The 24578-nt window shown below is 38.1% G+C and overlaps 1 protein-coding gene across 2 annotated transcripts in view; it reads left to right on the top strand.

Moving 5' to 3' along the window:
- Positions 1-14280, top strand: part of TSPAN8 (tetraspanin 8) — a 44066-nt gene extending 29786 nt beyond the window's left edge. The window contains exons 8-9 of one of the 2 annotated variants that reach the window (XM_047066151.1): positions 2132-2203; positions 12748-14280. In XM_047066151.1, coding sequence (XP_046922107.1) covers positions 2132-2185 — 54 coding nt within the window. In that variant the 3' untranslated portion in view covers positions 2186-2203; positions 12748-14280. Of the gene's footprint in view, positions 1-2131; positions 2427-12747 lie in introns of those variants that run through there. The other variant, XM_047066148.1, reaches the window with a different exon arrangement.
- Positions 14281-24578: the final 10298 nt, after the last annotated feature.

The raw sequence follows: 24578 nt of genomic DNA, 5'->3' as shown, positions 1-24578 counted from the left end.
ACTCTAATAGCTTTTTTAAAAAACTGTATTATTACTATTTTATTGTTAAGGAATCCACTTGTGTGACTAGCATGAAGTCCAGACTGGGTTAACAGCAATGAGTCCTGGAGGTTGCAAGCACTGTATTCTCTCTCTACCTGAGCTGAAAACCCAGACTCATGAGGCCTCAATCCCTGCCTCCCAATTCCCAGAAGATGCCAAAGCCAACTATATGGCAAGCTTCTTCAGAGGAGAATACGACTTTGTCTTCCCAGAAGACAAACCCTCTTACTTTGCTTTATGAGGGAGATAGCAAGCCCAAACCACAGACAGGTTGGGACTTGCACAGGCCCCCACGTAATACCTCTTTTTAAGAAGGAAAAAGAAACAAATATCTTCCTGCAGAAATTACATTCAAACTCTTTCCATAGAAAAATCTCACATGAAAAAACTACCCACTGGCATTTAGACTTTTGGTGTTAATCTGTTTAGTCACAGGCTGTAGCAGATTGCGGCCGATGGTTATTTTCAAGGCTCTGTTAAGACCACATACCTGAGGAATTTTCCTCAGATAAGATGCTAGGGGTCTATGCAGGATGCTTTATTTTGTAAGAAAATTTTATCTATAGGCATCGGAATTCTCCTTGTTCAGAATTAAATGACCAGGTTATCATGTCTCTCCTTATTTGACTACAGCAAATTACAAGCATAAAACATAAGCAGTGCTTTCACTCTCATTTTAATTAGAAAAAAAAAAGAAGAAGCGGTTGATAATGATAGTCACCACTTTGTAGGATACAAGTTAGCTTGTCAGGAGGTCCCAGGAACAGAGCAGTTAAAAGAGGGAAAGGAGAACTGTGTAACATTTTTTTAGACTGCTTCACAATGTGGGAATTCACGCACACTACTTAGCAAGTTTATCCTGAGTCTCAGCATGCATTACCATATGACGAATCCCTTTTAATTATTTCCATTTTTATGAGCAATGATAAATTATCTTTTCCAAAGCAAGATAGTGTGACATTAAGTGTCTTGTCTGCCGATGAATGGTGGACTTCCATTTCAAGGATGTGACAGTGAATGACAATAGAGATTTGTGTTATCCCAGTATTTTGACCACTTTCTTTACTCTGTCCTGGTACTTGTCTCCCAGACTTCAAGCTTGGGACAAAGGCAAAAAGACTGAATTTCAGTGCTTTTCCGGGTCATTCTAAAAGAATGACTTTTAGCACATTCTGGAAGAAAATCATATATATTTTTTTTGCAGAGAATTGGTGTCTACTGCTTTGTTTTTAAGAAGGTATTGGCCATCAGTTCTCATCTGAGATTCGTTTCCAGGAAAGATTTAGTAAGCAGGATGCCTCAGTACAGTAGGAACATTGGAGATGACTAAGCATAAATGGCACCTCATGATCCTCCTGCTTCTGGTGGGGAGGAAACTTTCGATCTTTCCATCATTTCTACATCAAAGCCACAGCATGCAAAGCACTAACTGCCGGGCCAATTAGGGCAAGTTTTGGGGTCCCTCATTCCTTGGGAGAGCCATTTAATGAGATGGAAATTATGCCCCAGATTTTCAGCTGTACTTTTTCACTTCAAAGGAAATTCCTGAATTAAGCTATTCCCCACAGATTTAGAAGCTTTTTAAGAAAAAAAAAAAAGTTACTTTCTTCATTCCTCTTGGCGATGCCTAAAAATATGGCAAGAGAAATTCTAGACTCCTTGATTTTCTGCAGATGATCTAAACCAGATGATCATATAACCCTTTCATGGAAGCAGTAGGTGTATTTAGCCCCCAGAGGCCTGACTTCTCCAGAGCTCCAGTGTAGATGCCCCACAGTGTAGATCCAGTGTGTGTTTTCCAGAAAGGTAGGGCACTCTGGTGGTAACCAGTTCTGCACCATCAAATTGGGCCAGTTAGAAGCAGATCGGCCATCTAAAAACCCTGATTGAAACACAACAATACTCAGAAAGCTTTCTCAATGCTCTTTTGTCCCACTGGAGGCTCCAATTTCCCAAGAAGAGAGATAACTTAGATAAAATAAGATTAGAACTGTCAGTAGTCAGGATCTTTTCACATGTAATGTTCTTTCTATTTATAATGTTGCCATCATTTTAAGTTCCATGTTAATCTTGTTATTCTATTTTCTAGATACTTGGTCTGGTATTTTCTATGGTCCTGTACTGCCAGATTGGGAACAAATGAATCTGTGGATGTGTCGAGGTATCACCCATCAACCCCCTTTAAAATTTTGCTTTGGTTTTGTAACTTTAAATATATGAGTGCTGTACATGTTAGGAGCAGCTGTCTTATTAAAACGTCTCATTTAGCTAGATCACTGATATATTCCAGACATACTAAACATATTTAAGATTTGAGCGACCCAGGAAAATGATATGAATGTGATTTTTACTTAAAATAAAAGTAACACTGTTGTGCTGGTGTATTTTCATGTCTGATCATTGTGTTCAGGTGGTACTGTGCTTAAAACCTTCTTCTGGAACCACCCAGTGGAATAATCTTCATTGCTAAGTGACAGACAAGGCCATAGTTAGTTAAAGCAGTGAATGTGGGCTTTTCAGAAGCAACACTCTCTTTTGTGTGCCGTATCAACCATTGGTGATAAGACGGAATTGAGTCTCAAGTTGAAAAATTGTGGCCCAGCTAAAAAAGTCAACATCTCTTTTCCATTTGTGCTCGTGTTTACTAATGGTATCTCTCTTTTTTCTCCTATCTATTGGGACGGGGTGGGGAAGGTGAGGCAAGAAGCTCCGAGTGCTGCCTTTTGGTCTTTGAATCTCTGGTGCCTCTTTGGACCTTCCTCTGGGACTTAGATAAGACTGCTTTCGTCTTTCTAGTTCTCAGACATCTTTACATTTTACTTTTTATTATTGGGGTATAATATACATATAATAAAGAACAACTCTTAAGACTCTACCTGTGTAAGCACTATCCAGACCAAGATGCAGAACATTTTCAGCCCACCAGATGGTCCCTTCATGCACCCCCCAGTGGCGTGCTAGCCTGGCTCACACCAGCTTGCCAGGCAGACTGTAGACGTAATCTGTGCTCAGTGATATCACACTGGTAACTTGAAATCCACCATGGTGGGAGTATTTATACCATGGGACCTGGCAAATGCTGTAAAATCAGGCTTTTCTTTCTAGAGCTGGCTGCTAAACATTTACCAGTATACCAGTGCTCTCAGCAAGTACTTCCCCAAAGGTAACCACTCTTCCGATTTCTATGACTATAGCTTCATTTTGCCCATTCTTGAACTTTCTATAAATGTAACAGTAAAGTGTGTACTCTGGCTTCTTTTGCTCAACATTTTGTTTGTGAGATTCCTAATTGCTGCACGCAACTCTAGTTCACACTCATTGCTATGTAATATTCCATCGTATATGAATATATCACAATGTATTTACCCATCCTCCTGCTGATGGGCATTGGGTTTGCTTCCAGTATGGCGCTAGTATAAATAAAGCTGCTATAAACATTCTTTTAGATCTTTTCGCACTTACAAGTACCGATTTCTGGATAGATACGCGGCAGTGGAATTGCTTTGTATTCATATATTTAGATTTAAAGGATTCTGCCCAAGAAATTAGCTTTTTAATTTTTTAAGTTTATTTATTTATTTTTGAGAGAGATAGAGATAGTGAGTTGGGGAGGGGCAGAGAGAGAGGGAGAGAGAAAATCCCAAGCAGGCTCCACACTTTCAACATAGAGCCCGACGCGGGACTCAAACTCACAAACCATGAGATCATGGCCTGAGCCAAAACCAAGAGTCGGACGCTCAACTGGCTGAGCCACCCAGGTGCCCCTCTCTAAGAAATTTTCTAAAGTGGTTCTGCTAATCTATACTCATACTAGAAAAGTAGGGGAGACTTAATCTCTTCTGAGGAGGAGGAAGGGAAAGTAATTATCAAATAGATCAGAGTGGGGAAGGAGTGGGAAACTTGGTGGAGTGGGGGTTAGGCAGCCTGTTTCTGTGCTCCCCTATTGCTGATAAAGATAATTAACAATCCTTTTCTGCTCACTTGTCATCATCTGGGAACTATACCAGAGAAACTATATTTTTTATTATCTTGTTTCTTCTCACCACACCTTTATGAGCTAGGTCCTATTATCCTCATTTTTGCAAGTGGGAAAATAGAAGCTTATTGAAGTTAGGTAACTTGTCTAGAGTAAAAGCATTAGTAATTGACAGAACTGGGTCCAAACCTTGACAATCGTCTTCCAAACTTTCCAAACAGTTGCCTCCCAAATGGATCATGCTGTATTTGGCTTTCCCATATATCTATTAATATACTTGCCACATTTTATTTTAATCATTGTTCATGTATTTGTCTCTGTTGGTATAGTGCAACTTTTTGAGGGCATTCGTTGTTTTTATTTGTCTTTATGTCTCCTGTACATATCACAGTGCTTGACACATAATAGATGCTCAGTAAATTATAGCTAAAAAAGAATATTTAGATTATTCAGAGCATATATATATACACCTAAAAATAATCTAAGCACTTTGCACAGAGTAGCTCATTTAATCGAGAACAACCTTCTTCCGTTAGTACTATTATTAGGTCCATTTTACAGATAAGAAAACGAGATGAATGAGATGAACTTTTCTTAGGTCATGCAGCCAGCAAGGGGTGGAGTTGTAATTCTATCTCTGTGTCTCAAAACCTGTGCTCCTTATGTCATGTCATTTTGCTCTACGTTACAGTATGGTTGGGAGACTAGATAAGGAAATGAATATGGAAGTGCATTTTATGTAGTGTCAGGCACATACTAGGATATTTTATGGTATCAATGATATAAAGAACCGTGTCAGTCACGGTAAACAGGAAAGCAAACATTCTCTTAGTTATTTCAAACAGTGGAAATACAATGCAGGGAATCGCTGTATTAGTCAGCTAGGGCTGATAGAACAAAATACAACAGACTCAGTGGCTTAAACAACAAACATTAATTTTCTCACGGTTCTGGAGGCTGGAAGTCCAAGATCAGAGTGCCAGTAAGATGAAGTTTTTGGTGAGAACTCTCTTCCTAGGTTTCAGACAGCCTTCTTCTTGCTGTGTCCTCAAGAGCTGGGGAGAGAGGGAGAGAGAGGGAGAGAGACAGATACAGAGAAAGGGAGCAAGAGAGCACTAGCTCTCTGTTGTCTTCTCTTACAAGGACACTAATGCTATCAAATCAGACCTCCACCCTTACGACTTAATTTGATCTTAATTACTTCTTTACTCCAAATATAACCACACTGAGGGTTAGAGCCCAAATATATGAATTTGAGGGTCCATACCTACTGTTTACACAAGCGAAGGAAGAAATGGGATGGCAAGATAAACCAGAGATTAGCAACAGTGGGAAGTTATACCACCCTTAGAACCGGAGGGACAGAGATGGTGTCCCCAGGATCCAGGGTCACCAGGTGGAAGATGGAACCGTGGCAGGGGCCACAGAGGAAGGACTGGCTAGCAGGAGTAGGAGCTATGGAGGCGACTCAAAAACTGTTGTCACAACAGAGAAAGTGCGAAGGGGCCGGCCTTCTTCCCTCTGGCCCACTCCAACCTTTTGCCAGTACCTCCCATTGGCTGAACTCATCTAGAAGCCTGAGAACAAGGGAGCCTGGGAAATGTAGTTTCGTCTCATACAAAGCAAAGCTGAGAATGGCAAGGACTGGACTGAGCAGACCGAGAAGACTGTTGTTATAGCAACTGGACATTCAGCGAGCAAGCACAAGGGCCTGAGCTTTATGATTAAATGTAGTATGAAATTTTAGAATCAGCTTGCCAACTTACGCACGCGCGCGGGCGCACACACACACGAGTCCTACTAGAATTTTTATTGATTGTGAAAAGTATAATTGACATTTAAAATTTTCCTGAGAAATTATACAGTTTCCTGGATTCTTTCTGTTTGGGTCAAAATTTAAGGATTTTAAGGATAGAGAGGACTTTAGAATAGCTGCTCTTAACTGGGGGCCATTTGTCCTTCAGGGACTAATTGGCAATGTCTAGAGACGGTCTGTGTTGTCACAACTGGGGTAGAAGGAGAATGTTACTGGCACCTAGTGGGCAGAGGCCAAGGATGCTGCTAAGTATCCTATCATGCACAAGAATGTGCCCCTACAACTAAGAATTATCAGTCCAAAGTGCCCATATCAGTCACTGTTGTAATTGATTGAGAAACTCTGCTTTAGAGAGTTGCATCTGAATAATAAAATAGCCTCCTTCCAGGGGACAGTAAGGTATGTTACCATGGAAAGTGAAATGGAGTGGATCAGGAGTCATCCTAGACCAGATTCTGATAGGCTGCTGGCTTTATGATTTTTGCAAATCACTTAACTTGAAGTTTCTTCAATTACAATTAAGAAATTTTACCTACAAGAAGAGAGTTATCTGCTTGTGATAGCTCATCAAGATTTTAATTTTGGCCTTTGGTACTGAAGGTGATTATGAGGAAAGCTTTCATTCTCTTCAAGTATATTAAGATTCATTTTAAGAATTAGTCATACTTGGGGCACCTGGGTGGCTCAGTCGGTTAAGCATCCAACTTTGGCTCAGGTCATGATCTTGTGGTTTGTGAGTTTGAGCCCCGTGTCGGGCTCTGTGCTGACAGCTCAGAGCCTGGAGCCTGCTTCAGATTCTGTGTCTCCCTCTCCCTCTGCCCTCCCTCTCTCTCTCTCTCTCTCTTTCAAAAGTAAATAAACATTACAAAAAACTAAAAAACAATTTTTAAAAAACAGAATAAGCTCATACTTTACCTTCATGGCTCCCAGAACTAACCACAATATTCAAAGACATATTAAATTACTTAACAGCTATAAAATAATAAAAGGTAAATGTCATCAAATTGATCATTGATAATGTAGATGGAAATGCTTCTTCCAATTAAGAGAAATGTAGGAATTATATTCATTATGCTTAAGACTGTACTGTTGCACTAATTTAGATATACACAATTATATAAGATTCTGACAAATGCTTCTCAAATCTGTCCATTTCTCTGCTTCCCTGTTTCTACAATCCTGTGTGATCTTTTTCAATCCTTCTGGATATAGACACAAGTAATAGTCTACTCAACATCCTTTGTTTCTTTGTCTACCTTACTGGTATATCCTGATCTTGTTGGAGTACAATGAACCCAACTAAAATATTTTGTTTCCCATCACCTACTGTGGTGAAACTCCTTTTTTAAAATGTTTATTTATTTTTGAGAGAGAGAGAGAGATCGAGAAAGAGAGAGAGAGGGAGAGAATGCACAAATGGGTAAGGGGCAGAGACAGGGGACAGAGGATCCAAAGCAGGCTCTGCACTGACAGCAGAAAGACCAATGTGAGGCTCAAACTCACAAACCATGAGACCATGACCTAAGCTGAAGTCGACGCTTAACCAAGTGAGCCACCCAGGTTGCCCCACAACTCCTCTTGAACATACTTAACAAACACACGAGCAAAGAACACACATAATTAGTGAGTGTTTCTCATTTTCCACAGTGGTAGGCTGATCCAATTTTTAATTAATCTAACAATATTGTAAGGACATCTTTTAAACGACTGGGTTTACTGGATCCAACTGAGAGCATTAAAGTAGAGTTTTATCATATCGATATAATAGACACTGATGTTCGTAATCTAAACTGAGCAAGAGTCACATAATTTGAACTGTGCACAGTTGAAAAGTGCAACTTCTTCTGTACCCCAGGAAGAATGGCTGTCTTGGGTGATAATGAAAGCCTTTTTCAAACACTTTATCCTTAGAGCTACCTCAGTACTAGACAAACACAGTTAGCTGGCAAAGTAGGATATTGTTCCAAATCATCTCAGAGTCTGTTTCTGGACTCTTCATTTTGTTCTGTCCTTAGATTGATACCATACTGTTGAATGTTATAAGACTTGATATAAAATAGAATAAGCTCTCTCACTTTGTTGTTCTTCATAAGTTTTGTGGTTATTCTTTGCCCTTGCTTTTCTGTAGAAATTTAAACATCAGCTTGCCAGTTTACACACACACACACACACACACACACACACACACAGACACACGCACACAGAGTCCTACTAGAATTTTTATTGAAATTGTTTTGAATTTATAGCTTAGAATGGGGAAAATTGACAGCTTTACAATATTAAGCCTTTCATCCTTGGTATAGCTATCCATTTATTTAGATTCCCCTTAATTTCTCCTAATAATGTTTTAGAATTTCTCTTGAAATCATATGTAAGTTTAGCAAAGTTGTTGGATTTAAGGTCAACACACATGAAATTGTATTTCTACATACCAATGACAAAAGTTACATATTACAAAAATTTTTTTAAAGGTATCATTTATGAAAGAGTCATGAAATGTCAAATACCTAGGAATGAATCTAATAAATAATTGCAAGACTTTTAACAGAAAATTTATAAAACATTATTCAAATAAATTATATAGAAATACAATTTTTGTGCATTGATCTTGAATCCAGTAACCAGGCTAAACTTACTAATTAATTTTAATAATTTACCCGTAGATTATTTTATTTAAGGATTTTCAATATATATCACTGTGTCATTGGCTCATCACACAGCTTTATTTCTTCCAGTACTTACACATTTTTATTCTTTTTTTTTTCACTCTATCTCATTGACTAAAACTTCCAGTGGAATGTTAAACAGAAGTCGTATCTTCCATGGGCATGCAATGTAGATACACAGGCTTTTTTTTTACACATTCTGAAATTAGGGTTTACTTCTGCTAGCTTTGTAAGTAACCAAAATTATGCTAAAATTCAGCATAGCCCTGGGGACTTACGTAAAGAAAAAACATTTTAAGTGACATTCTCGATTAGATGGTTCGTTAGTCTGAAAGAACAAAGAGATTTGGAGGAAGAACTTGGACCCAGGAAAATAGTAACTACAGCATTGGAGTGGTGACAGGGGCCAGCTCCCCAGACATATATCTTTCCCCAAGGAAGATGGTAACGGGCATTGGACTACAGAGAAACGGTGCTAAACACATTTATTTTTATATTAGCAACATCCACATTTGTCATTAGTGAGCATTCAGCCACGTGGAAAACAGTTTGAGTAGGAACATGAACTTTGCATATATTGCAAAAAAATACAAAAATCTGGATTTAAATCCCAACTCCATCACTGTAGAACCACAGGCAAACCATCCCTTTGAAGCTCAGTTTCTCACCTGTAGATTGGGGAAAATGGTTCATACTTATTAGGACCATTATGAAAATGAAATGAGATAATATATGTATGCTATTGGTTATATCAAAAACGTATAGTAAATGTTAGTTTTCTGCCCCTTGTTGGCTTGAATTCTTCTTTGTCCGTAGTGTTGTATATTATTTTCTACATATTAGACTATATTCTTTTATCTTCGTCTTTCTCTCTTCCCTGCCTCACCACCACCCCTAAATGCCCACACTGTTCAGGCACATAAGACCCTCGGGGAGGAAGTGAAAAAATGGAAAGCAGACATAGTCTGCTGTGCTTCTAGCTTTTGCATTCAAAAGCTTAAAATTTGAAGGCAGATGTCTTAAATTCATGAGTTCTGGGCTTATTTGCCTTCAGATGTGTTTTGTATTGCTTCACAGTGTTTAAAATATTTTTAATAGCCCCTAGCAGTTAATAATTGGGACACGTAACATAAAAGTCTGGAAGATCTGACACAGCTGGATCTGCAATTTCACAAGGAGGAATTAGCTAGAACACTACAATGCCTGCTCCTTGAGATGGGCTGCTTGAGCTCCAGTCTGGCATCGCCACCATGTGCCTGTTTCATTCATCTAAGTAACCTGTCAGTTGTTGTAAGCAGTCCCCACCTGGGGACATTTTATGTATTTGGAGTGTAGACAAATATTTGGGAGAAGCAAGTGGGTGAGATTGTGGCATTGTTGACCCCTCACCATCTTAGAACAGATATCTCCCAGACCCAAACTGTGGGCAAGAGAGAATGAGAGGAGAAATGTGTGAGTGTGCCTGTGTCTGTGTGTGACTCTGTGTGTATATGTGTTTGTGTATGTGTGAACCCAAGTAAGACTTGGCTAAGCACCTGGGGAGGCAGCAAGCCCTCACAGAAGGAAGGACATCACAGCATCTATAGAGTAGGCATGCAAATGTTCCAGTCTCCTGCCCAATTTTGGTACCAAACTAATGGAATAAAGTCTTGTCCTCTACTTCAAGTATGGATTTGTCCCTGAAGTGGCCATGAGAACTGAAATGAGGTCTTTTTCATGGGGCTCTGTGTGCAATTCTGGGGTCTGGTGAGTGATAATCAAGCTGGCTCCTCCAACACCCCCATAATATCTTGGCATTGAAACTTCCAGAAATGTGCTTAGATCGAGTTTCTACCTCTATACACTATATGTCCTTCTCCACTCCTCCCCACAGTGGACACTAACATAAGTTTGGTTACATTTCTTTATATTCATTTCAACAAATTGAGAGTATGGACTTCTATTCTTCTTGACCTCTTTGCCTCCAGGTCACCACAACTTTCTTGAAATCTTGTCTTGTAGCTTCCACAGTCCTACTGCCTGTTTATTCTTCTGCTTCCAACACTGTCATCATCCCTCCAACCCACAGTCAGATACTCGGTGCACTGGCTGCTTTTTCTGTATCTGTTCTATATTCTATTACTTATTGTCTTTCTCCTGGCACCCCTTTCACTTAGGAGTTTCTCAGGCTTCTAGTCTTAGTCTTCTTGTCCTTCCCCTTTCTCTTCCTTGCTGATCGTAACTATTTCCAAATTTCCAGCAGACTCTCAGGACTTCTAGATCCATAGCCCTCATGAGGACTGCTCTCCCGAGCCCTGAGTTGAATTTTTTAGCTGCCAAATACAGATGGTTTAGACAAATCTGCTTCTCCTTCTGCCTTTTTGCTTTTGGCTATCAGCATTAACCAATACTTGGTCATCCAAGCCAGATGTCTTAGAGTCATCTTCAACACCTCCTGTTTGTTATATCTAATTGGTCACTCCATCTTGACACCTCTACTGTATCTTCCCTCTTCCTCATCCCTAGTCCCAGCCCAGGCATGAGACATCTGCATTTCTCTTCAGTATCATTGTAATAATCTTTTGATGTCTTTTTCTAGCTTTGTTTTCTCTTCAAACCTATTCCCCATGGTGCCACAAGAATGATATTTCTAAAATGCAGATGTTACCATGTTACATTACTCTCTCCCAGGTTTAGAATTGACTACAAAACTCTTTTTAAGAACTAATTCCACTTTTCCCTGCTCATCTCCAGACACTCGTCCATAAGCACCTCACAAACCTTCAACTTTCTGTTTTTCTGTTATCCCTTTATATCTTTGCCATGCTGCTCCTTATGTCCGGAATGGCCTTGTTACTTATGTAGTTGGATTCCTTCAAAGTCTGGCTCAAATGTGACCTCCTGAATAAAGTTTTTATGAGTCCATGGGGACCTAATGAATTTTTCCATTCATATGCAGTTTTCCATAGCACATTATATTTAAATATCACTTATTCTAATGTATTATGGCTAGTTTTCTGTTGTCTCCATTTTATTACATGCTTCTGGAGTATTCCTGAGGTCTCTTTTTTTTAATTAAAAGAAGTTTTTTTTGTTTTTTTTTTTTTTTTAGTTAGAGAGAGAGAAAGAGAGAGAGAGCATGAGCAGGGGAGAGGGGCAGAGGGACAGAGAGGTCTTATGCAGGCTCCATGCTCAGTGCAGTTCCTGACACGGGGCTTGATCCTACAACCCTGAGATCACGACCTGAGCCAAAATCAAGTGTCAGATGCTCAACCAACTGAGCCACCCAGGAACCCCATTCCTGAGATCTTGAATTGAATTTGTTCCCCAGACCCTGGTATGGTACCTAGAATATATTAGAGGCTCATAAGTATACATTGTCATTAGTATCACCTGGTCCATTTGAAGAAAGCTATCCATCCTCATTTTATACAGCTCGTCCATTGAATATCAATATTTTTATTAAAAATATAATAGCAATAGCTACTATATATAGTACTATTATATATCAGGTGTTGCTGTAAGGAATTTATATATGTTAACTCATTCAATTCTCAAAATGATTCTATTATTAGAATTATTATCTTTATTTAACAAATAAGGAAACTGAGCCACAGAGACATTAGGTAAGTTGCCAAAAATTAATAGAGCCAGGCTTCAAACCCAGCCACCCTGGCTCCACAGCTCCCATTCTTGAACCACAACACTATAGTGTTTCTCTTGGAGAAAAAGCTAATTTGTTTAAGAAACAGAGTTTTAGGTTTTTTTTCCAGAGTAGCTAAATAACTGAGGGTAATAATTGAATATGAGAGTATATTGACATATTGCCATAAATCCAAATGGATTGGTCTCACCCTTATATTTTGTGCACACCTCCATCACAACCTTTACTACACTATATTTCAAGGCTTTGTTTCCATGTCTGCCTCTTTAATCTGATTATGAACAATTTCAGGCAAAAAAATGTGCCTTTTTAACTTTACGTCCTCACCACACATAGCATAGTATCTCACAGATACTTGTTCAACCAATGTTTATTGAACGAAAGAATAAGAAGGAGTGCTTGCATTTTTAAAGACATTAAAATTGCCATACCATAAATGAAAGTTGACAAGTCCTATGACTTACAACCAATTGACTGCAGAAATATCTGCAGATTAGAATATCCTGTCCTTTTTAATGAGAGGGGTTTGTTGATTTTCTCCATCTATGAGTGGTGATTAAGAGCTATAGAATCTGTAATCAGATTTGTCTGGGTTTCTTTACAGGGCTGCTGTGAAATTAAATGGGACAATACATGCAAAATATTTTGGACATATGGTACAGTTAGGACTCAGTAGGTGTTAGCAGCTATAATATCATCATTATTATCAGAATGAATAGACAGCGTTGGCATTTAAAAATTTACTTATCAAGTTTTGATTTTGATTATGAAGCTTCTTCGCACTTCAAAGAAAGTTTAAGACCATCAGAGACTTCATCTTCAAAGATTTGAATTTTTAAAACGGATTTTGACACCAGCTATATTCCACAGAATAATAAATCTTCTCAGAATCTCCTTCCAAGACTGCTATCCAGCAATCATGTTGAGCAGCGAAACCAAAAAGACAGGGAAGGGCTCATGGGCCAGGAACTGAGCTGCATGGAATGACAGACAGCAAATGAAAAGGGATGTAATCCGGGAATCACCTTGATGTTCAACAGCATGCATCAAGCCGAGTGACGAGACAGCTCTTTTGGCATTGCTGGCAAGGTGAGACCCAAATAAGTCATGTCTATTTAATACAATCTGAGCATCAACTGTGGCAAAGCCAAGAGCAATAACTAACCAAGGCGAACACGACATTGCACCTGGATTGTTCTATCTCCAAGAGTAATTTGTGACACTATTTCAAGTGATTCCAATAGAACATGTTGTTCTCTGCAGAAATTATGATTTGGGAAAACAGGTTAGGGTTCATGGCAAATTTTGAGATGGAAATAGGAATGTCATAAACAAGCAAGAAATCATTAATACGTTCATAACTGGAAGCCATAATAACTGGCAATTGGACTTCTTTTTTTTTAATAACCCCAAAAATGCTTAATATAGAAACAGGCAAGTCAAGAACACTAAGACCAATAAGTACTCAGAAACAAAATGAGAATCAAATGTGTATAATGAGCACTAGGATGTGGTGAGTATGTGTTGACTTGGGAAAAGCAGTCTCATGGGTCTGAAAGTTGGAGCCATGGGTTGTAAGTCAGGCTGTGGGCCTGGCTCTGTGTGATGCTGGCTAAACTCCCAATACCTTTTTTATCCTCATTAATTACCCCTCAGTGGTTTAAAATGCTGGACTTTGGAAAGCACTTTCCAAAGATCTAAAGATCTAAAAATCCTTAGATAGAAAGAGCAAGTTTCTGATGGAAGAACCAACTTTCTTTCCTGGGAAGCATCCAGCCATAAAAAGCCTAAAAATATCTTGGACAGCATATATTTGAGCAGAAATTCTATTTTCCCTACTACTCAGATTATTCTCATATGTAGTTATCCTATATCTTTACGGTTAAATGGTAGTAGTGTGTGTCTGGTGAAAGAACTGAGAAATTTCAATTATTCACTTCAGGGGAGCAGGAAAAAAAGGAATGGTATTGGGATTGTGAGGCCTTTAAGCCTCCAAAGAAAAATGGCTATTCATATAAGATTTTCTGAGATTGCTGGATTAAATTGCAACATTGGACTATCTGTTGTGAAACAAAATGTTGATAACATAATTAAAATTCTTTAAGTAACAGGGTGCCTGGGTGGCTCAGTTGGTTAAGCGTCCAACTCTTGATTTTGGCTCAGGTCATGATCTCACAGTTCATGAGATCGAGCCCTGTGTTGGGCTCTGCACTGACACAGCCAATTCTGCTTGAGATTCTCTCTCTCTCCCTCTCTCTCTCTGCTCCTACCCCATCCATGGCTGTCTCCTTATCTCTTAAAATTGAAAAAAATAAACATTTAAAAAATAATTAAAGAAATAAAATTCCTTACATAACTTATCCTAGAAAAATGAAAGGCCATACCGTGTACATGAAGAAATTGGCCATATCATGTACAAGATTTACTCAGTAGATCCCAGCTATTTGTCAGCCTTAAGATTAGACACCCCAATTCAGAATCTCAATACCAATGCCTGGGTCCCATTTACAGAGAATTTTATTTATTTATTTATTTATTTATTTATTTATTTTAAAGATCTTTGAATTAATTGGTTATTATAATGTGCAGCTGCAGCTGAGAACCACACCCTTAGAGGAGTCCAGCGAGAATTGGTTCTTGCTCCCCAGTGGCTTTTTCTCTTGTGCTATTGAATTCCACAAATTCTCTCAGGCATGTTCCCTCGGAGTATCTGCACACCACCTACAACAGGATCACCTTGTTGTAATTAAATATTTTTATCAAGTAATTAAATATTTTCCACTCTTGAGCCTGTGTACCAACCTTATAAATTCAACATTGGGCATTCCATGGGTTCCATCTTGGCCCTAACTTCAGAGTGGAATTTGAGGCAGTTGATTCATGCTGCCTTTCTAGAGACTGGCTCTAACAATATATAGCCATTATCTCCCCAGGGTTCTGAAGCATATATTAAACTCAGCAGTCTTGTGTTGAAAGCAGCCAACACTGTTCCTTTTTCCATTGTCTAGCGTGGAATGGCTGTCTTTTCTTTAGACTTGAACCTTTGCTTCAGGTGTGCCTGTGGAGTAAGATGCGGCGACCTGCATTCTAAAGCTTCCCCCATCTGGCTCAGGATGGTCTAAAGGCACAAACATACCTTTCTTGAAATTCGAACCGGACCTCTGTACCCCATCCCAGGTCTTACCACCCTGATGCCTCTGCTGAGGCCTGTGTGGTCCAAAGATTTGTGTGAAGCTGCCCACGTGTACAATCCTGGTCTGCAAAACAGCTAATTGCCTGTGGACACAATGGCCAGAAGCAGCAATCACCTGCCAAGGTCAGGCTGAAGCAGTTACACAGTAAAAACCCTCTTGGCATACCAGACTCTATATGAGACTTTATGGAACCACCAAGGGGACATCCCTCCCCACACATTCAAGTCCATGGCCCACGAATCTAAGCCCTGTGAGAATCCTCTTGACGTGTTATTCTATTCTTGACGTGTTCTATTCCTAATTTTATTTTTCAGTGTTCAAAGCACATACACCAACAGTTGGATTTGAGGTAACACTCCCCAAATTATAAAATCCTGCCATAGAGTGAGCTACCCAAGAGATATACCAGTTTCCAAAGGGGAAAAAGGAGGAATTAAGCCAAGCAGGCCCAGGTTATAGCAGGCCCTAATTTACCATTAGATGAATCATTCTACCTTTCCCGGGGAAGAGAAGCCTGTGGGATAGCGAAATCTGGGGAAGATATTTTTTAAAAGTATAATTATACTAGCTTATAAACTGATAGAAAGTTGAATGCGATATGGTTATAAATGAGATATTTATTGGATAGCAGATTTTCTGCTTCAAATCACACCTAAGTAAGATTCTTCTTTGAGACTTATTTTTAAAGAATTATTTGACATTAATTATAGACTCTGAGTAAAATTGAGCAAGGTAACTAATTATGGATATCTTTTATCAACATGGGTTTGGCTTTGATTTTCTATCTTTTTTGTTTTGTTTCAAATTATAAAATTTGAAACATTTAAAACATACAGACAAAAAAAGAACAAAACAGCTTCCCATGACTAAAATGCATTATTTGATCCAGGTCTGTCTCATACAAAAAAGATGTAAATCTTCTGGACACAGCTTAAGTCTTATTTTCCTCTGCCTCGTACAAAGTTTCTCTTCCTTCCTCCCCACAAAGAAAATGTTCTCCCAGAGGTTAATGTTTAAAATTCTCATGTATTTTTTTTTATGCTTTAAATAACCTTGTGATTTGAGTTTTAAAATATTAGATGAATGGTCTCCTGCCCACATCTTTTGGCAACTGACTTAAAAAAAAATTGAACATTGTGATACTGAGAGTTGTTCAAAGAGAGTGAATTCATTCTAGAAGATGTAGCATTCCGTGACCCCAGTTTATTCACATACCGAGAAACAGCTCATTCATTTCTGCTGCTTTTGAATTACCAGCGGGCTGTAGTCAGCGTCCATGAGCATATTCATTTCTCCTTGCACATCTATATTACAGTTACTCTAGGGACCATGCCCACTGTGGGGACACATGTGGACACACATCTCCAAACCAACAAACTGCTTTCCCAGATAATCGTCTCATTACTTGTCACACCAACCAACACTGATTGTGTGTTTTGACTGTTGGATGACTATTTCCCTTGGAATTTTATTATTTCATTTGTTTGAGTTTTTTGAGCCCTCAAATGCAGTTGAATCTCTCCAAGATGGTTTGTGTTTGCTTGTACTAGTTGTCTGGGGATGCGACCAATCTGAGTGAACTGACGTTTTTCAGACCATCTTGGTTCTGAAATTCGGACCATACACTACTGTGAGTGATGACTTTGTTACAAATCCTCAGGGGAGATTTTTGGTTTGTACTTTCACTCAATGGAAAGCTTCCCATAAGTGTAAACTTACTGTATAGTAGGTTTATTTCCTCTTCATTTTGACACAGAGGATAAAAAGGTTTTTGGGTAACCAGTTTTAGGCTTTGTTAGGTATTCATTTTAGCAAAACCCAAGGCTTATCCTCCGTCCTTGCCCCATGCAGCCATCAAAATAAAAGCTCACAGTCTTTAGGACTTGGGGCCAGATTCCCTAAGATGGAAACCTGCTGTGGTACACATTGCATCACAGAATTCTAGCATTCCATCAGTTTTGACCTCTGTGTGCTTGCTTTTTGTTTTGTTTTGTTTTGTTTGTTGCCGGCTTAGCAAAGCATTCAAAAATATTTTTAATATTTACATATTTGCTTAGAAGTTTAACAATTTAATTCAAAATATCTACTCTGTAATGTGCCAGAAACAGAAATCACAGTTAGGTCTTTAATCTACCTGTAATTTATTTTTTGTGTGTAGAAAGTAGAGATAACACATTTTTTTTAACCTCCTAAATGAATAGCCAGTTATACCAGCACCATTCAATAATTAAACTGTTCTTTCTCCACTGATTTGTAATGTACCTCTATCACACGCCAAGCTCTTATGTAGACATAGATATAGATATGTTCCTAAGTATTCTTTTCCATTCACTTAATTTTCTTATGTAACTTGGTAGAATCTCATTCTGATTTAATTTCTGTATGTTTGTAATTGAAAGATTAGTAAAATGTGAATCCTCCCCTTTAAAATTCTTTCATTAAAATTGTTTTGTCTGGTTTTAGGTTTTAATTCTTCTGTGTGATTTACAGAATGAACTTGACAACTACAACAAGAGAAAATTGTTAAGCTATTGATTGGTCTTGCAGTTAGCTTATAGACTATTTAATATCTTTACAATATTAAATCTTCCCATTTCTCTCTCTCTCTCTCATCTGTTTTATATCTTTCAATAAAATTCACCAACAAGGCATAATGATTCGAAATGTGTTTGCACATAGATAACAGTGAAAAATTCATCAGGACTTTGAAAAGAAATAGACAAACCCACATTCAGAATTGTATACTTTTAGCAAATATTTTTCAGTATTTAACAGAAGAAACTATAAAAAAGTTTATAGAAAACTCAAATTATGTTATTACTTATCTTGCCTTAATTGATACTTCTAGAACATTTCATCTAACAACTACAGGATACACATTCTTTTCCAGCACACATGGGACATTTGCCAAAATAGGCCATATGATACATAGTAAATATTAATAAATTGTAAAGGGCTGAAATCAGACTGTAAGTTCTCTGACCACAGTGAAATTCAACTAGAAGTCAGTAACAGCAGCAAAGGTCCTAGAAAAATTCCCAAATGTTTGGAAATTAAGCCACATACTCATATTTTGAGCAGCATGACCCATATTTTGTTTTAAAAAGAAAGATAGAATTGGAAAGTGTTTTGAATTAAATGAAAATAAAAATATGACATATCAAAATTGCAGGGGTGCAGCTGAAGCAATGCTTTGAGGGACCTTGCATTTTCAAGAAGCTATAAAAAGAGAGCAAATTAAATTCAAAATGCAGAAAGCAAAAAAAGAAAAAAGAAAAAAAACAGAAAAACACTAAAGATGAAAGAAAAAAGCAATGCAATAAAAACCAAATGTTTAATAAATAAAATCAGCAAAGGGAGAAGTTGGTTCTTTGAAAAGATTAATAAATCGATAAAATCAATCAACCCCTAGTAGTATTGACCAAGATAAAATAGAGGCAAAAAATGTCAATATGAAGAATGAAAAAGAAGATACTATTATTGATCCTTCAGATATTAAAAGGATAATAAGAGATGCTGTGGACAAGTTTATGCTGATAAACTTCACAGCTCAGCTTAAAAGGAAAAATTCCTTGGGAATCACAACTAATCAAAACTACACAAAAAGAAACACAGCTTATGAATTATTAGAGCTAATAAGTAAGTTTAGCAAGGTTGATGGATACTGAAACATTGTTTTTCTATATACTAACAACAAGCAAGTGGAAATTGAAATGAAAAATTTTGCCTTTTACAATAGTATCAAAACCCATTAAGTACATAGGTTTGAACCTAATGAAAAACATGTAAAAACACTATGGTGAAAGTTACAAAGCAGTTTTGTGAGGAATTAAGCAAGTCTTAAATACAAAGTAGGAGTTGTCATGTTCATGAATATATCCCTTTGGTTACCATGAAAAAAATCGATATTGTAAAATGTCCACTCTTTCCAAGTCGGTCTATAGACACAAAGCAATCTCAATAATAATCTGAGCATTTTTAAGTGGAAATTGATGAGTTGATTCTAAATTCTCGTGGAAATGTAGCATCTAGAAGAGCCAAGACGACACTTGTAGAAAAACAAAAGCGCATGACTATTAGATATTAAGACTTACTACAATAATACAGTAATTAATACAGTGTGGTACTGGCACAAGGACACACAAATAAACTCATGACACAGAATAGAAGCCAAGAGCACACCCATTTATATGAAGTCACCTGATTTGCGGTGACATTCCCCCGCAATTCAGTGAGTGAACAGATGGTGCATCAGTCGAGGTTCTGAAAGGAGATAGAAACCACACTAGTAGTTTGAACAAAGAGAAGATAATATGAAGCATTGCTCACAGAGTACGATGTTAACTACTAAAAGGGCAAACAGAGAATCCAAGTGTAACAACTGCAGAAAGCAAACTGCAGCCACCATCCCTGTAGTTGAGGGATCAAAGGGAAAAGCTTGAGAAGTTAGGGAAAGGGCTTGCAGGGCAGATTCTCAGCTCTGAGGAGGGCTGGCCTCAGCTGGTACGTCCTCAGCTGGAGGATGAACCTGTGTGATGGGTCCCAGGCCCCTGAAAAGGGAGTGTTGTTGCTGCACAAGGGCAAAACATTCTTTTGCCACCATAAGGATGAAGTGTTGATGGGCTGCCACACAAAGAGACCACCAGCCCCAGAAACCCTCGGGAAAGAAACAACAAACTAACAAACAGGAACAGTAGGTTTTCCTTCTCCAGCTTTGACACCTCTCTCTAGCAAGTTCTATTGGTACAACTTAACAGCAAGCCAGCTGGCAAAGCAGAAGCATGCTTTGCAAAGTCTCAGCCCCAGCATCACAAAACAGCATACAGCTAGGTGGGTTTGGAGTTGGAAGACAGTAACTAGTAAAAAATTGGCACATGCAATCTTTGGAATAAATGTTATTGGAGCAGCTATATTTCCATGTGATAAAAAATTAACTTTAACCACTATTTCAAGCCATATATAAAATTAATTCAAGATGGACCATAGACCTAAATGAAAGAAAGCAAACTTTTAGAAGACAACAGGCTAGTCTGACAGCCTTGAGATGGGCAAAGATTTCTGAAACAGCCACAAGAGCCATCAACCTTAAAAAATTGATAAAATATACTTAAATAAATTATAAACTTCTGTATATAAAAAAACATCAATAAAAGGGTGAAAAGGTAAATCAGAGACTGGGCAAAAATATTCAAAATACACATAAACGATGGAACAAAAACAATGTAATTATAAAAAGGACAGAATGAGAGATGGCTTATAAAAATCCAGAAATTTCACCAGCCAGTTACTGTCAAGTCCTCCAGTTCTGGGAATGGGGAGAGTCTTTGATCAGACTCCAGTTCAAAGGACTTATAGATATATAGGATGACCCTCAAATTATTACAAAGATAGATAATTTAAAAATAACAAAGACTTGAAGAGGCAATCCACAAGAAAGACCATCAAAATGTCCTATAAATATATGCATCATTAAGTATCAAAGAAATTCAAGTGAAAATTATGGTAAGATACCACAACTGACCCACTAGGATTGCGAAAATTAAAGACTGGCGTTAATAAGCATTGCTGAGGATGTGAACCTCTCTTACATTGATGGGGGGGTAAAAATTGGAATAATCATTTCAAAAAACTGACAGTTCTGAAAAAAGCTAAACATAAGAATTCTCTATTACACAAAGATTTCACTTGGGAGCATATACCTAACAAATAAAAATGTTTATGTGCACCAAAAGCCATACGCAAGAATGCTCACAGAAACCTTATTTATAATAGTAAAAAAACTGAAAAGAGGTCAGGAATTGTATCTTATTTGTCTCAGGATTTAAAACATCTTGCATAGTACGTAACAAATCATTGGTATTCAGTAAATTCAATAAGTATTTTGGAATATGAGAATGAAGGGAGACATTAGGAAGACCATATTATTGGGAAACAAAGAAAAATAAAGCCTTCTGTCACTGGAGCATACTGTGTTTTTTATTCCTTCCCTTTGCTACCATACATCAAAGCATTATTCAGCTATTCTGGGATTGCAGTACGTATGTCTTTCTCTCTTATGGTTTGTTTTCTTGATTTACATTAACTGGGTCTTCTCCAGCCCTGCTTCCCCTCTATGTCCTCTCCTTATGTTCTCTTGTAAAAAAAGAAAACAAAAAACTATCCTGGAACACCAAAGTATTTTTTCCTCCTTCTTTTAAGTATATAAAATGTATATTTCCTAAATACAAAGTTATATTATTAGCCATGTTGAAGAACAATGATACTTAGAAATCACAATTTTGAATGAAAGTCTTTTTTTTTTTTTTTTTGGAGATTATATTCTTGTTGAATTGCCCAGATAGAATTTACTTGCTACCACAATGAGCAATTACGTATCAGGCATAGTCATTGTAGAACTGCTTAGAATTACTTATTAAACGAAGTTACAGGTCAAGTAAAAATTTCCACAAACTGCTCTACCATGGTTCAGTTATTACCATCCTCTAGGAACTTAACCCTTTGAAAGGGGATAAAAGGCTCAGGAAATAAGAATAATTCCATTTATTTCCTTAATAATCTTATCAATGGGTAGTGTCAGATGAAAAGGAAAGCTAGTATTTTTAAGAATGGAAACATTGTGCTCTGACTCACAAAAGAAATCCAGGACTAGGGGCATCATCTTGGACATAACTGTGAAGTCATAAATACGTTTCTTTCGTTCTCTTCTACCTTGTCCTTCTGAACTCTTTCCCTAGCACCCTCCTTTCCACTGCTCCTTCAACCCTCTTCTTACCCTGTAGCCACAAACTTGGAGCCGACATCTGGTGTTTCAACTTTATGTATATATTTGGCTTTTAATTGACTGCTACTTATTTTTTTTATCTTTTAAGGTGCTAGAACATAAAGCTGAAAGTCCTACAAAATGCAATGAATACTTGGTTGAGACCCAAACAAATGAATGTCAAGTATTTTTTGGCACCTACTAGAATATAGGGAGGTATTTGTGGGGCAAGAGGACATGCCCACATTCCTTAATGTCAAGTTGGTCTCCTACTGAGTTACTCATAAATCAAATCATACGTTGATGACTAATAAATATAATCAGTAAGTGTAAGTAAAGGTATACTCACCGGACAGCCAGCTATAAACTAATGAACATCTTGCTTGATTATCATTCTAAAGCATAGTTAAAGTAAAAATAGAATCAGGCTAGGTTCAAGGCTTGCTCTTCTTATGATCATAATAATAAATATTTTTATTTATTTTCAATAAACATAGTTTAAAACGCTTTAAAAGGATATAGTGGAATATGTATTTAACTTAGTTTTGCAAAGACAGATGATAATGCAGTGATATCACTTAATAAACATATAATCTGAACTAAATTTGGCAAAGGAAACATGTCAGGCTATGACCATACAATGGGCACTCAATACACTTGCTGATGATGTTGATGCGAGCAAAATCAATTTCTCCAGATTTACAGTAGAGCAAGCATAGGCAACTAACTACAGCCTGCAGGTCAAATCCAGCTGCTGTCATCCTTTTTAAAAAACTTTAAAAAGTTGGGGCACCTGGGTGGCTTAGTCGGTTAAGCGTCCAACTCTTGGTTTTGGCTCAGGTCATGATCTCACGGTTTGTGAGTTCCAGACCCGCATCAGGTTCTGCCCTGATAGTGTGGAGCCAGCTTGGATTCTCCCTTTCCCTCTCTCCCTTCCCCTCCCTCACTCACTCCCTCTGTCTATCTCAAAATAAATAAATAAATAAACTTAAAAGAAAAAACTTTAAAAAGTTTATTTATTTTGAGAGAGAGAGAGAGAGAAAGAGAGAGAGAGAGAGAGAGAGAGAACGTGTGCACATGCCAGTGGGGGGAGGGACAGAGAACAAGGAGAGAGAGAATCCCAAGCAGGCTCCACACTTATAGCATGGGGCTTGAACCCACCAACCAAGAGATCATGACCTGAGCTGAAATCAAGTTGGTCGCTCAACCAACCGAGCCACCCATTTTTGTATGGCCTGTGAGCTAAGAATGGTTTCTACACTTTAAATGGTTGGTAAAAGAATAAAGAAGAGTAATATTTTGTGATATGTGAAACTGTATAATATTTAAATTTGCATGTAGAAGATAAAATAGAGCATGGGCTACTAAATATATAATACTCTTTCTTTTTTTTTATATATGAAATTTATTGTCAAATTGGTTTCCATACAACACCCAGTGCTCATCCCAACAGGTGCCCTCTTCAATGCCCATCACCCACTTTCCCCTCCCTCCCACCCCCCTTCAACCCTTAGTTTATTCTCAGTTGTTTTTTTTTTTTAATTTTTTTTTTCAACGTTTTTATTTATTTATTTTTGGGACAGAGAGAGACAGAGCATGAACGGGGGAGGGGCAGAGAGAGAGGGAGACACAGAATCGGAAACAGGCTCCAGGCTCCGAGCCATCAGCCCAGAGCCTGACGTGGGGCTCGAACTCACGGACCGCGAGATCGTGACCTGGCTGAAGTCGGACGCTTAACCGACTGCGCCACCCAGGCGCCCCTATTCTCAGTTTTTAAGAGAGTCTCTTATGGTTTGTCTCCCTCCCTCTCTTTTTTTTTCCTTCCCCTCCCCCATGGTCTTAAGTTTCTCAGGATCCACGTAAGTATAATATTCTTTCTAGAGCAAAGACAACTTTTCAATCCAGCAAAAAAATTTTGTGTAAGGCTTAAGTTCAGTACATTTTAATGTCTGGAAACCAATCTAAGATCAATATTTTTATGGGGCACCTGGGTAGCTCAGTTGGTTAAGTGTCCGACTCTTGATTTCGGCTCAGGCCACGATCTCATGGTTCATCAATTTGATACCCGCATCAGGCTCTGGCCTGACAGTGTGGAGACTGCTTGGGACTCTCTCTCTCTCCCTCTCTCTCTGTTCTTCCCTCTCTCTCTCTCTCAAAAAAAAAAAAAAAAAAAACAACTTTATTTATTTTTTTGATGTTTATTTTTTGAGAGACAGAGAAAGACAGAGCGTGAGTGGGGGAGGGGCTGAGAGAGGGAGACACAGAATCTGAAGCAGCCTCCAGGCTCTGAGCTGTCAGCAGAGTCCGACGCTGGGCTCGAACCCCCAAACCACGAGGTCATGACCTGAGCCGAAGTCAGACGCTTAAACGACTGAGCCACCCAGGTGCCCCTCAAAATAAACTTAAAAATAAAAAGAAGATTAATATTTTTATGGCTTTTTTTTTCCAGAAGCTTAGAATTTGCAGTAATATCTTCACCCT

The sequence above is a fragment of the Lynx rufus genome, unplaced genomic scaffold (assembly GCF_022079265.1).
Source record: "Lynx rufus isolate CCGP_SWC_20201006 ecotype Redwood Valley unplaced genomic scaffold, mLynRuf1.p SCAF_7, whole genome shotgun sequence".
In the NCBI taxonomy this organism is placed as follows: domain Eukaryota; kingdom Metazoa; phylum Chordata; class Mammalia; order Carnivora; family Felidae; genus Lynx; species Lynx rufus.
The sequence above is the reverse complement of the archived record's forward strand: the minus strand, read 5'-3'. Positions and strand labels throughout refer to the sequence as shown.